We start from the raw sequence: 14598 nt of genomic DNA on the forward strand, positions 1-14598 counted from the left end.
AGGAGAATCGCTTGAACCCAGGAGGCGGAGGTTGCAGTGAACCGAGATCGTGCCATTGCACTCCAGCCTGGGCGACAGAGCAAGACTCTGTCTCAAAAAAAAAAAAAAAAAAAAAAAGAGAGAGAGAGAGACAGAGATGCTTTTGTTTCTAACCGACTTTCAGTCCCATCAATAGCAGGAGTCCATTGAGCTTAATTTTGGAGGATATTCAACTGGGCGCCCTGGAGAAAGGTTACCTGGACAGTAAGATCTTTGGGGAAAGGACAACTATTTAAGAAATGAATGGAAAGTGAGGATGCTTCTCAGTTTCTTTTCTTGTGGAAAATAATACAGAGTCCACTGCTTTTATTCTAACTTGTTATGTGTAAATAATGACCCAGTGGGATCATTACCTAAAATGTCCACAGGGGCTGTCTATGGAGGAAAGAACACTTGAGAGGGAATTGGGAAAGTGCCAATATCAAGTACTGCCTTCAACTCTTACGCCCTTGATCAGGTCTCTCCACCACCTTTCTGGGCCTTAGTTTCCCTAACTCTTAGATAACATGGTGAACTCAATCATTTCTAATGTTCTTTCCAGATGTAGCATCCAACAATCTGTGGGGGAGAAGTTTCTCCTCATTTTTATAAGCTATACCTTGCAAATGAATTGTAGAAAACCAGATAGTGAAATAGCCTACCAATCAGGATAATGAATCTGCTTTCTTCACTAGGATATAGAGGAATCAGAATTTGGTATAAACTCTATGAAAGCAATATGATGGACCAAAACACACACACACACACACACACACACACACACACTCTAGGTGCAATATAGTGGGTAAAAACAAACTCAAAAACAAACAGAAAAACTCTAATGCAATATTGCAGGCAAAAAATGATGTCACAACTTACCTTACATCATTTAATTCATAATAAACATTTCTGCTTTCATCTTTGATGTAAATGGCGACACTGGGCGATTCCAGCATTTTCATGGTGAGCTGCTGTGGGAAGGCACTTACGAAGAGAGCACGGATTGTGTCTGCACTTGTGATCTCATTCGGCATCCTGAGCTGCTTGGTTTCGTCTCCATACTGGAGATAGAGAACCCCTGCACACAGACGAAACAGTTATTAGTCACAGGTCAAGACTGAGGGGATACAGCACAAGCTGCGCCACTTCTTTCCTGCTGCACCTGGGAACATTCAGGACCAGCTTGGCAAGCATGTAACAAGAGATCTAGTTCGGAATTTCCAAGGAATGCACTGTTTGGTTATTGCATAAGTACCCACCTTCATTCTTTGAAGTCCAAGCAGGTGTTAAAGAGCCTAATTTTCAACTATTTTAAATTCAAGGGCTGGGTGCAATGGCTTATGTCTGTAATCCCAGTGTTTTGGGAGGCCATGGCAAAAGGATCACTTGAGGCCAGGAGTTCGAGACTCACCTGGGCAATATAGTGGGATCCCATCTCTTTGGGAAAAAAAAAAAAAAATAGCTGGGTGTGGTAGCACATGCCTGTAGTCCCAGCTACTCAGGAGGCTGTGGTGGGAAGATAACTTGAGCCTAGGAGCTGGAAGCTCCAGTAAGCTGTGATTGCACCACCGCATTCCAGCCTAAGTAATAGAGTGAGACTCTGACTCAAAAACAAACAAACATGCAAGAAGCAAACCTCTGATAGCCTAAAGCAAAAGACAATACTTGGCCAGGTGTGGTGACTCACGCCTGTAATCCCAGCACTTTGGGAGGCTGAGGCAGGCGAATCACTTAAGGTCAAGAGTTTGAGACCAGCCTGGCCAACATGGTGAAACCCCATCTCTACTAAAAATACAAAAATTAGCCGGGTGTGACGGCACACACCTGTAATCCCAGCTACTCAGGAGGCTGAGGCAAGAGAATTGTTTGAACCTGGGAGGCTGCAGTGAGCTGAGATCACGCCACTGCACTCCAGCCAAAAAAAAAAAAAAAAAGACAGTACTTAATTCCCTGGAAAGGTATATTTAGAAATGTGACCTCATAGAGTGATTTTTTTTTTCATGTCTTTCATTAACTAGGAACACAATCATTATAGCCATGGGTAAGCTACATAGCTGAAATCTTTCTAGTCCATTCAGAAACATTTTCAGTGGAAATGCAACAAGATTTCTGTGGTTCTAATACATATCTATTGAATGTTTATATCGTGCTAAACTATCTATAAGAAAAGAATCCAGCACCTCAATGTTTCAGAAATAAAATGGAAAAAGCACAGGATCCCAGAGTTTCAGGGGGTATGTGACCCCCAGCGCACCCTGCCTCCTAGCATTCACCCCGCTGTGGAGAGCAGTTCTGTTTCACGTTGATTCTGGGCTTGGCTGTGTGACTTGCTTTGGCTAATGGGATATTAGCAAGTGTGAAGCAAAAGGAAAGCTTGATATGTGTTTGCACCCTGGAGTGTGTCCTCTTGGTGAGCTTGCTTTGGGGATGTTTCCTTTCAGAACTCAGCTCTAAGGAGTCCAACCAAGCCACACAGGGAAGTCACATGCTGAAGAACCACCCCATCTAAGCCTGCATTTTACAGCTGGAACCACTGAGGTTATGTGGATAAGTCATCTTGGGAGTGGACTCCCCAGTCCCAGGTGAGCTACCCCAGCTGATGCCAGCACAAATGAGATGGCCCCTCCAAGCACTGTCCAAATTGCAGAATCATAAGCAAATAAATGACTGTCATGTAAAGTCACTATGCTTAGGGTGACTTGTTATTCAGAAACAGATAACTGAAACAGGGTATCTACAATCCTGACACTGAATTTGAGTCTTGCTTTTTGTGAGAATCTACTGGGGGTGAACTACTACCACTGGAGTAAGCTTTGGCAAGAGAAACTCAAAAGAGAAAAGAATGACTTCCGGTTCAATATGGCAGCCCATGTAATACATTTGTCTCTGCTTCCTCCAGAAATTCCATTAAAGTGACAATAAGGGATACAAAAGCATACATCAAAGAAGTAAGGGAATGAGAGAGGAAGTAACAGTAGACAAGAGCAAGCTGACACCCAAACCTTCAAGGGAATAACTCAACATAAAACACGCAGAGCCAGGGAAACTCAGGAAATGAGGCTCCCGACCCTTCTGAAGGTAGAAATGCAGAGTGAGTTGAATGCATGATGCCTGACTGAACTTGATTTTAAAATGGTATAGCACAAAGGTCCCTGGCCTTCAGGCCACAAACCAGTACCAGTCCTTGGCTTGTTAGGAACCGGGCCACATAGCAGAAAGTGAGCCATGGTTGAGTGAGGGAATCTTCATCTGTATTTACAGCCGCTCCCCATTGCTCGAATTACTGCCTGAGCTCCGCCTCCTGTCAGATCAGCATCAGCATAAGATTCTCATAAGAGTGTGAACCCTGTTGTGAACTGCGCATGGTGAGGGATCTAGGTTGCATGCTCCTTAAGAGAATCCCATGCCTGATGATCTGTCATTGTCACTCATCACCTCCAGATGGGACTGACTAGGTGCAGGAAAACAAGCTCAGGGCTTCCACTGATTCTACATTATGGTGAGTTGTATAATTATTTCATTACATATTACAATGCAATAATAATAAAAATAAAGTGCATGCTAAATGTAATGCATTTGAATCATCCTGAAACCATCTCCCCCTAACTCTGTCCATGGAAAAATTCTTCCACAAAACCGGTTCCTGGTGCCAAAAAGGCCAGGGACCACTGATGTAGCAGATGTCCATCTCTCTTCCCACCCTGCTCAGCCAAGTAGCCACCATCGCATCCACAGAAGATGGAAGAGCCCACACCAAACACACTGGATTCTGGCTGACCGGGCATAGGGGAAGGAGCTGATGTGTCCTCGACTGAATGCTGGCAAAGGGGCCAGCACCTTAGTCAGGACACTGGAGGGTCCCCCTCTAGGAATGCTGAATGACCCATGAGAAGAGACAAACTTTTGTGTGTATGTGAGAGACTGGGTCTTGCCTTGCTGTGTCGCCTAGGCTGGAGTGCAGTGACATGATCAGGGCTCGCTGCAGCCCCAACCTTATGAATTCAAGCTATCCTCCCTCCTCAGCCCCCTGAGTACGTGGGACCATAGGAAGGCACCACTACATCCAGCTAATTTTTTGTATTTTTTTTTTTTCAGTGATGGGGTTTTGCCATGTTGCCTAGGCTGGTCTTGAACTCCTGGGCTCAAGTGACCTGACCACCTCAGACTCCCAAAGTGCTGGGATGACAGGCATGAGCCACCACGCCTAGCCTGACAAACAGATTTTTGAGGGCCATATTCAGGTTCTATCTGGTCACCCCATAGTGAAGCAGCCAAAGCCACGTATAAAACTTGCCGAAATGACAACTGTGCCTCCCTCTTACATTAACAGACTCCCAAGATTTCACAAACATTTTTTATAAAAGCTTCTAACACAAATGAAAACACCCAAAGAAGCAGGAAAAAGAAACTCAGAAGAGATCAGACAGTCCAGAAAAAGGGGGAGCATTTGGAAGATAAGACCAGTCTCTGGGAACCATGAGAGCAGAATTTAAAAATTCAGTGAAGAAGAAAAGTTGATGCAATCTCAGAAAGTGGAGCCCCCCCACCCCCCAAAAAAGAAGCAGAGATGGGAAAAGAGAGAAAAGCAATATGAAACATAGGATTATGTCAGAGCACCCAGATCCCCAGTAATAGAGATTTAGGTTAAAAAAATCAAAAAAAAACAGAGTTTTCCAAAACAGTGTTGGAAAAAAGAATGTTCTTTTTTCCCCGTAAATTGAAGGACATGAGATCGCAGATTGTAAAAGTTCATGAAATACTCAACACACAGGTTTGTCACTGAGACATTCCAGAAGACAGGAGGAAAACAGAAACCCTAAAAGCCCCCAGTACAGGTAAAAAGTCACATAGGAAGGAGCAGGTATCAGAAAGGCAATAGCTTTCTCAGCAGGAACTTCAGAAACCAAAAGATAATGGAGCAATGCCTTTGAAAACCTGGAGGGAAATATTTTTGATCTAGGTCTATCTCTATCCAAACCATCAGTCAGGTCTCTATTAAAGTTGTTGTCTCTTGCCTGCCCCGCTCGGCTAGAATTTTAGTACCCATTCTCCGTACTATTTCATACTTTTATACTTGCTTTATGTCTGTTTTCTTAGCATTTTCTACTCTATGTTATAATTCATATTTTAATTATCTCTAAAGAGATGGGGTCTTGCTCTGTCACCCAGGCTGGAGTGCAGTGGTATGAGCATATCTCACCGCAGCCTCAAACTCCAGGCTTCAAGAGTAGCTAGGGCTAAGGGATTTTTTTTTAAGTTTTTGTTGTTTGCTACTGTATCCTTAGTACTTATGAGACTACCTGTTACATAGTAGTTTCTCAATAAATATTTGCTGAATGAATAAATGAATGATGTATCAGTCACTGAAAAGGAATGTCTCATTTGCAGGTCTATCCCAGCTACAAGAGCTTTTGCTAGATGATGTAACCAGCCTAGTGACCTTGCCCTTGGTTTGTATCCAGTAGAAACACATTCTGAAGTGGCTGTTTCCTTGACTAGAGCAGTCCTTTCATGTCAGGCATAAGAGCTCCATGTCCCGTCTCCATTCATCCCTGTGTTGAACCTCAGCTTTTTTCAGGGAACTAGTTTTCCAGAAACTCCATGCTGTTACACATTCCTCAGAATGCAGAGAACACCTTTCAAGCCTGTCTGATCACAGATCACGCAATGCCTTGGCCCCAAGTGGGAAGTGTGGTGATTGTCCCATGTGATTGCTATGCTACATCAAAAGGCCAAAACCACTCTTGAGGTCCATGCCCCAGCCATGTCTGGGCGAGGCCACTGCAGAAAGGCCACTAATGGCCTCCCTACAGTTAAGTATCGCAGCCTCGCTCCCCAAGATGGTCTGATTTTCATCCCCACATCTGCATTCTGTACATGCATATGCTTGAAATAGAATTTGTAGGCTCTGGAGTAGGGAAGAAAAAAAAAAAAAAAAACAGGCCTAAACTATAGTTACCTCAGGGTCTGGCTGGAGCAGCTGCCAGCTGGGTGCATGAGTCCAGTCACAGAACGTGACAAGCCAGGGAGGATGGGAAAAATGCCTTTGCAAACAGAATAGTCTTTTCACGCTTGGCTTTTACACGGTTTGCTTTCTCAATCCAGGAAAGGTATTTAGAAATGCTTAGACTCAGAAGGAATTCTCTTAATATCCGATGGCATTTTATTGGCACGGTGATGAACAGAAACTCACATGGTTTCTAGAGATTCCGCATGCTTTGGCACAGGCTCCCTCGCTCCGAGTTAGTGCTGGCTGCCCCAGATTCCCAGAGGTTGTCCGAGGGACTCTGCCTCCCAAACTCCCTTTTTATGAAGAAGGGATGAGGACGAGAGAAATGCATTTATAGGATGCCTGCTTTATGTCAGAAACCGTGTGTATGTATTTCATCTCATCAGCACAGTATCTGTTGTCAATGGATACTATGACCCCGTTTCTCAGATAAGGAAATAAAAGCTCAGAAGATCCAAGCAATTTGCCTAAAAGTTGCAACTCATCACTAAGCGATATGTCCACTTCTGCCAAATCCACAGATGACATGCTCTCTTTCTTGAAGCATATTTCTCCTGAAATCCTTCATTTAACTCTGTCCATCTCCTGCAAGCATCCCCTCAGGACGACCTGAGCTGTCCTCACACTTTTAGGCTGACCATCTGCTTGAAGATATTGAAGCATGCTGGGTGCAGCTCAGAAAAAAGATTCCTGTCTTTACCTCAACCGAAGAGAATGCCATCACAGGGTTAGAATCCATCCACATGCTGGATGGGGAGTGTAGGGTGGGAGGGGGAGGTGCTGAGCTCTGAAAACTGTGCCAGAGTGAGTGCTGATATGAACCTTGCAATGCTCAGTGTCCTCCTGAGAAGCCTGAACACTGAAGGGTTCTTTCACCTCCATGGCTTTGCAAAGGCAACATGGATTTTTAACCAAGATCTCTTACTCACATTTTACAAAAAGCAGGGTGCAGTTGGCAGGTCACACTTGTGCCCACACATCTTCATTATCTTTTGCGTCTCAGAATCAGCTCCAGAATGTGGGACATCTTCTAAAATATCTTTATCTTAACATGGTATCCAAGGATATTCACCATGTGACCTCAACTCTTCTTCCTGCCTTATTTTTCCAAAGCGTCCCACTTTGCTAGGGCACCGCAGTGAGACTGGACCTCTTACGGTGCACATTCATCCCACACGCTGCGCCACCCGCTTCTCACCACCTCTTTGCTTCACATGCATATCAAGTCCTCTGAACAATCTTCCCCCATTGCTACTCCATCATTTCCTCATCAGGAATGAAGGAATTAATTTACCTCAGCGATGTGCTCATACTGTGTTTTGTTGAGATTGCAAGCATGGCTTTTTTTTTTTTTTTTTTTTTTTCCAGATGGAGTCTTGCTCTGTTGCCCAAGCTGGAGTGCAATGGTGCAATCTTGGCTCACTGCAACCTCACATCTCCTGGGTTCAAGTGATTCTCCTGCTTCAGCCTCCTGAGTAGCTGGGACTACAGGTATGTGCTCCCGTGCCTGGCTAATTTTTGTATTTTATTAGTAGAGACGGGGTTTTGGTATGTTGGCCAGGCTGGTCTCAAACTCCTGACCTCAGGTGATTCGTCCACCTTGGCCTCCCACAGTGCTAGGATTACAAGCGTGAGCCACCACACCAGGCTGCAAACATGGCTTTTAATTCTGCGTTATGGTTCGTTGTATACAGTTTCCCTCACCAGATGGTAAGATACAGAGTTAGGTACCTAGTAGATGTTCAGATACCTTTAGTTGAAACACGTTAAATTATCCCTGTAATGTGGCCAAGTTAGTATGATGTATGCGTGCCTTTTGGAATGGCAATACCATTTTCCCTGAAGGGCATCTTCTGCAGGCAGCTGATGGTGACAATTCCAAATAAACTAAATGCCTCAGTTTCTCCAAATCCATTTTAGGATTATGCAGATCACCATCTGCAATACCAATGGCAAATGGCTAATGCCTTAAATATATAAAGGATTCTTATAGCATTTTCTGATGGGAAAAAAGTTTTCAACTTAAGAAAAATATTAAAATTAAAATAACAAGGTGACTTTTTACACCTACGACATTGGCAAAGGTTGATACAATAAATAGTGCTGACAAGGGTACTCCCACATATTACTGTTGGGAAAGTAAGTTGACACTATTTCTCTGAAGGGTCATTTGTCAATATATCAAAAGCTCCCCAAATACACACGTGGTTTGAAGCAGTAATTCAACTTTTACACATTTAGGCACAATAGCATCCTTACCAAGATGCTCAATGAAGTATCATTTGTAGGAATAATATAGGGTGAGGGAGAATCTCCAACAATAGAACATTGATTTAATAAGTAGTTCATTTAATAAATCTATTCACTGGAACACTAAACAGTTACTAAAAGCAATTATAAGAGAATATGGCAATGAGAAAAAAACTATATTTTATTAAGTGACAAAGCATATTATAAAACAGAAAGGAACTAGATTTATAAAAATCCATTAATCACCTTGATGACGATGAGGGACCCCACATTTTGTGAGCCCTGAAGCTTACACAATTTTGAGGGGCCTCTTTAAGAACGAGAATACAACATTTGAAACATAAACTTAGGTATGAAAGTGAACATTTATATTGAGAGGGGCCTGAGAACCTTGGTTTCATTAAGTCCAAGGTAAGGCTACTGACCTATCTGATGACTATACACCCAAATGTTAAGAGTGGCAAGTTCACTCAGATTTCTTTATGATTTTCTATATATTCTTTCTAAAATAAGGATGTTTTGATTTGATAATCTTCAAAGACAACTTCCACACTAAAATCTAAAACTTTCATCTAAAAAATGGCTAAACAGACTGGCCAGTTAGGAATCCTACTCAGTTAACTGGGTAATTTTTGAAGCCAGAGGAGATAAGCCAAGGGCTGCTCAAATAAAAACTTTCAGTGGAGTTGGTAGAATGTACACTGGCATCTGAAATGGGAAAGACATTGACATTTAAGGTAAGCAAAAGATTCCAGTACAGTTAGCACAATAGTGTATCCTTAAGAGACTATATTCAAGAGTCTTATGTTTTAAAACTAAAAAGAGGCCAGGCACGGTGGCTCACACCTATAATCCCAGCACTGTGGGAGGCCCAGGCGGGCGGATCACGAGGTCAGGAGATCGAGATCATCCTGGGCAACATGGTGAAACCCTGTCTCTACTAAAAATACAAAAACTAGCTGGGCGTGGTGGCAGGTGCCTGTAATTCCAGCCACTGGAGGTTGAGGCATGAGAATTGCTTGAACCTGGGAGGCAGAGGTTGCAGTAAGCCAAGATCATGCCACTGCACTCCAGCCTGGCAACAGAGTGAGACTCCATCTCAAAACAAAGACAAGAAACAAAACAAAAAAACAACACCCTGAAAGAATATAATGTACTTAGAGGTACCCTAGAGGCACCGGTAGAAATGGCTTCATTCATTCACTAGACAAGTTCCCATCTTGTGCCAGGCCTGTGCCAGGAACTGGGGAGTACAAAAGCAGTAAAAAAAGTCTCAATCTCTTTCTTCTTGGAGGTGTTTTCTGGTCTCCCTCCGTGTTCTAACCCCCGCAGTGGTTCTATAAATGACACTATTCTTTAGAAGCTAGCAATTCATACCTAACACCAGCTGACATTTTGTTTCAAACACAGCAGTGATTTGAACAAGGGTGTGTGTGTTCCTCAAGTGGCTCTAGGATACTTTCTGATGTCAGTAACTTCTCAAACCCCAGAGAGAACTCTCCCGCTGCTAAGTCCCTTCCTATGGGATAGCTTTTAAAGTAGGTGACAAAGCAGAATGATGACAGTTGCCTTGCAAGGAAGAAAAAGATAATAGAAAATGCGTTCTCCGCAGAAAGTCTGAATTAAAAAAAAAAAAAATGGAATAACTTTTCTCTTGGATTTCACTGTTTTTATCTTGAATTGGGTAAACACCAATTTTTTTGCTGCATTCAAGAAGGATCTATCAGTTATTTTTTATTTCACTTAGTGACCTGATATTTGAGGACAATGTAAGACTTTGAGAGTCTCTAGACGAATCTTTATGAAGGACTGAGAAATTCCAGGCAATAGTAATTTTAAGTTAAATTCCAATTTTGAATGTGCTTTAGGCCGGGTGCTGTGGCTCATGCCTGTAATCCCAGAACTTTCCGAGTTGAGGTTAGGAATTTGAGACCAGCTGGGCAACACGGTGAAACCCCATCTCTACTAAAACCGAGGCAGGCAGATCACTAGGTCAAGAGATCGAGACCATCCTGGCAAACATGGTGAAACCTCATCTCTACTAAAAATACAAAAATTAGCTGGGCGTGGTGGCACAGGCCTGTAGCCCCAGCTACTCAGGAGGCTGAGGCAGGAGAATCGCTGGAACCCAGGAGGTGGAGGTTGCAGTGAGCCAACAGCGTGCCACTGCACTCCAGCGTGGGTGACAGAGCAAGACTGCCTCTCAAAAAAACAAAACAAAACAAAAAAACAAAACTTATCTGGGCGTGGTGGTGTGTGCCTGTAATCCCAGCTGCTCGGGAAGTTGAGGCAGGAGAATCACTTGAACTCAGGAGGCAGTGGCTGCAATGAGCCGAGATTGTGCCACTGCACTCCAGCCTGGGTGACAAACTGAGACTCTGACTCAAAAAAAAACAAAAAAAAAACAAGTGTTTTAAAGACTCACAAGTGTGGAGAAACCTATGTTAGCACCCTGAAAAAACATGTTAAAAGTTAAATCTAGGCCAGATGCAGTGGTTCACACCTGTAATCCCAGCACTTTGGGAGACCGAGGCGGGCGGATCACAAGGTCAGGAGATCGGCACAATCCTGGCTAACACGGTGAAACCCCATCTCTACTAAAAATACAAAAACTAAATTAGCCGGGTATGGTGGCGGGCACCTGTAGTCCCAGCTACTTGGGAAGCTGAGGTGGGAGAATGGCGTGAAACTCAGGAGACAGAATTTGCAGTGAGCCCAGATCCTGCCACTGCACTCCAGCCTGGGTGGCATGGTGAGACTGCCTCAAAAAAAAAAAAAAAAAAGAAAAGTTAAATCAATAGTAAGTAATATATGAGAGAGTCTTGCTCCCTATAACCACCTGACAGATGGCAGTCACTGGGCAGAGTTCTGCAGGAGGCACTCATTCTCCACAGAAAGCCCTGGGACTTACCCCTTTAACTTTGTTTTGTTTCAGACAAATTGGTGCAACTGGGATTCAAGTGAAATGTTAATATCATTGAAATGAGCATCCCAAGGCATTTCTCTAAAAAATGGCTGAAAGAAAGATTGATGACTTCTGTAATTCAGACTGTGTGAAAGATGCTGATTTCCAGTGCTGTGATCCTGGCCATTCCAAATAGGTCTTCTTGTCCCTTTGCATGGATATTTAGAAACTTGTCCATGAAGAAGCTATAATACAAAGTCACAACAGAACTTGTAGCAACATCAGTCAAGTCCTTGTTTTCATCTCAAAGGTTACCCAACAATTAAGGGAGAAAAATATTATAAGAAAATGCTGTAAGGAACACTATTCTAATTATGAATATGCTACAACTGTAACTGAATTCTCTCTAACACTTAATGTGAGTTGTGGTTTAAATCAAATATTGTAATATCAATTCTTATTATAAGGCTAGTACAAACCTTGGTATTAGAAAAAGAGAATGATATGGTTTTGCTGTGTCCCCACCCAAATCTCATCTTGAATTGCAGCTCCCATAATTCCCACATATCATGGGAGGGACCTGATGGGAGGTAACTGAATCATGCGGTGGGTTTTTCCCGTGCTGTTCTTGTGATAGTGAATAAGTTTCACAAGATGATGGTTTTATAAAAGGGAGTTCCCCTACACACGCTCTCTCTTTGCCTGCCACCATGTAAAATGTGACTTTACTCCTCATTTGCCTTCTGCCATGATTGTGAAGCCTCCCCAGCCATGTGGAACTGTGAGTCCATTAAACCTCTTTTCTTTATCAATTACCCAGTCTCAGGTATGTCTTTATTAGCAGCGTGAGAACAGACGAATACATATAATAAGAAGGGATTTTACATTCAAATGCAAAGCCCTAAATAAAATAATAGTAAAGCAAATATAGCAATATATGAACAAACGCATCATGATCCAAAATAATTTATCTCAGGAATGTAAGGCTGGTTTAACATTAGACAGTCTAGCCCTAAAATTTTCTGCAATATAAATAAAAGAACCATACACTCATCTTAACAGAGTCAGCTAAATGTTAAGAAAAATCCAACACACATTCATGACTTTCTTAAAAACCAGTAATTTAAAAATTAAAAAGAATGTTCTTATGTTCAGCAAAAACCTCAAACAAGTATCAGGCTTAATGATGAAATGTTAGAAGCATTGTTTTAAAATTTGAATTTTTGCTGTCACTGCATCTGAAGAACTCACTAGCATGGTTAATATAAGTAAAAGAAATAAAAGGAATATGGATTAAAAAGAGATAACCAAAATAGTGCTTGTTCATAGATGATATAATAATGTAAGGAAACCTGCAGATACACTATTACAACTATTCAATATGACTGAATGATACAAGATCAATATATAGGATCGACAGCAACCTGAAATACTAGAAAAAAATAGAGAATACAGTTTAATAAAAATATACCACTTATAGCCAGGCGTGGTGGCTCACATCTGTAATCCCAGCACTTTGGAAGGCCCAGGCGGGTGGATCACCTGAGGTTAGGAGTTTGAGACCAGCCTGACCAACATGGTAAAACCCTGTCTCTACTAAAAACACAAAAATTAGCTGCGTGTGGTGGCACATGCCTGTAGTCCCAGCTACTGGGGAGGTTGAGGCAGGAGAATTGCTTAAACCCAGGAGGCATGAGGTTGCAATGAGTCAAGATCACATCATTTCACTCCAGTCTGGGTGACAGAGCAAGACTCCACCTCAAAAACAAACAAACAAAAACAAAAACAAATAAAAAACACTTATAACATCAATCTGGCAATTTTGAGGAATAATAATAGGAAGGGGTACTTGTTCCGCCAGATATCAGCGCTATTAAAACAGTGTGACTTGGCACACGGATAGGACAAACAGGAGTACGCAACGAAACAGAAAGCCTAGACAAAGACACAGGATTTCTGAGAGCCTGATATATGTCAGAAGTGGTCATACAAACCCATAGTGAAATGACTGTTCAATAAATAGTGTCAGGAAAATTGGTTTTCCATATGGAAAAAGTAAAAAATACATCCCTTTCTTACACCATAAGTAAAATCAATTCCTGATGGACCAAAGACATCCATGTGAGAAGCTCAACTCTAAAACTTCAAATAAACAAAAAATAAAAACGCCACATGGTGGTGTCTCCTGGTGTATTGGTACAGGGAAAGACTTTAAAAAGAAACAAAGATCAGAAACTGCACTGGAAAATACTGCCTAATTAGACTACATTGAAATGAGGATTTTGAACTACAGGGGGCATTGTAAACAAAGTAATGAAGACAAACCACAGTCAGAAAGAAGATATTTACAACTCACATCCTCTACCAAGGATTAGCATTCAGAATAATTAAAGAACCTTTATAAACCAATAAGAACATGGACAATAATGGATATTCAAAAATGAATATAAATAGGCAATTCAATGAGAAGGAAACTCCAGTGGCCAATAAATTAATAATTATGGACATAAAAACGAAAACTGTCACATACTATTTTATCCCCATCACGTAGGCAAAAGTCAGAAAATCTAACAGCCTCAAGTACTGGTGAGGACGTGGGAAAATACAGCCTGTGAATTCACCGCTGGTGAGAGTGTAAATTTGCATAATCACTATCGAACACCTGAGGAAGCTGAAGAGGTGCCTCCCATACCTACCTAAGTCTTTTAAGCTGACTGTCACAGAGAAAATCCCACAGGTGGGCACTTGTTCCATGGAGCTCATTGTAGCACCGTTTGTCATCTGCTTGTTCTCAGTGGTTTATTCATACAATGGAACAGTTAACAGTAGTAACAAAGTATGAACCAGAACCATCTCTATCAACATGGACAAATCTCAAAAACATAATGCGGAGTGAACACCGAAACTTATAAAAGGATACGTGCAGTATGATCCTATTGAAGTAAAGCTTTATAACATACAAACCAATAATATACATTGTGAGTATAGTGGAAGGCCAAAATTCGCATGGCAGTTACACCCTCCAACTCCAGCGTGTGGTTAGCTCTGGGAAAGGACGGGGAAAGAAAGTACAGGGCTTTTATAATATTTTACTTTAAAAGTATAAGAGGGTTCAAGCAATTATGGAAACATGTTTTTCTCTTTAAAATCTGACAAAAACCTATATAGCACTTGCTATGTGCCAGGCACTGATCCAAACTCTTCCACATATTAATTCATTTAATCTTCTCTATGAGGTCACTACTATTATCCCCATCTCACAGATGAGGAACACTGAGGCAGAGAGAAGTAAGTTGTGTGAGTTGCCTAGCTAATCATCTTCACCACTGTACCATTCCGCCTCTCAGACATTAAACGGACACTAACATCTCTTTATGGTATTATTATATTATGTTTTCTGTATTTTTTCCATTCA

At 41.9% G+C, this 14598-nt stretch overlaps 1 protein-coding gene across 4 annotated transcripts in view; it reads right to left on the bottom strand.

Annotated features, from left to right (window-relative positions):
• KIAA1217 (KIAA1217 ortholog) overlaps positions 1-14598 on the bottom strand; it is an 890216-nt gene that overhangs the window by 154987 nt on the left and 720631 nt on the right. For all 4 annotated transcript variants that reach the window (XM_025397473.1, XM_025397471.1, XM_025397470.1 and 1 more), the window contains one exon: positions 898-1096. In XM_025397473.1, the coding sequence (XP_025253258.1) occupies positions 898-1096 (199 nt within the window). The remainder of the gene's footprint in view (positions 1-897; positions 1097-14598) is intronic.

Source organism: Theropithecus gelada, chromosome 9 (genome assembly GCF_003255815.1).
Source record: "Theropithecus gelada isolate Dixy chromosome 9, Tgel_1.0, whole genome shotgun sequence".
Taxonomy (NCBI): domain Eukaryota; kingdom Metazoa; phylum Chordata; class Mammalia; order Primates; family Cercopithecidae; genus Theropithecus; species Theropithecus gelada.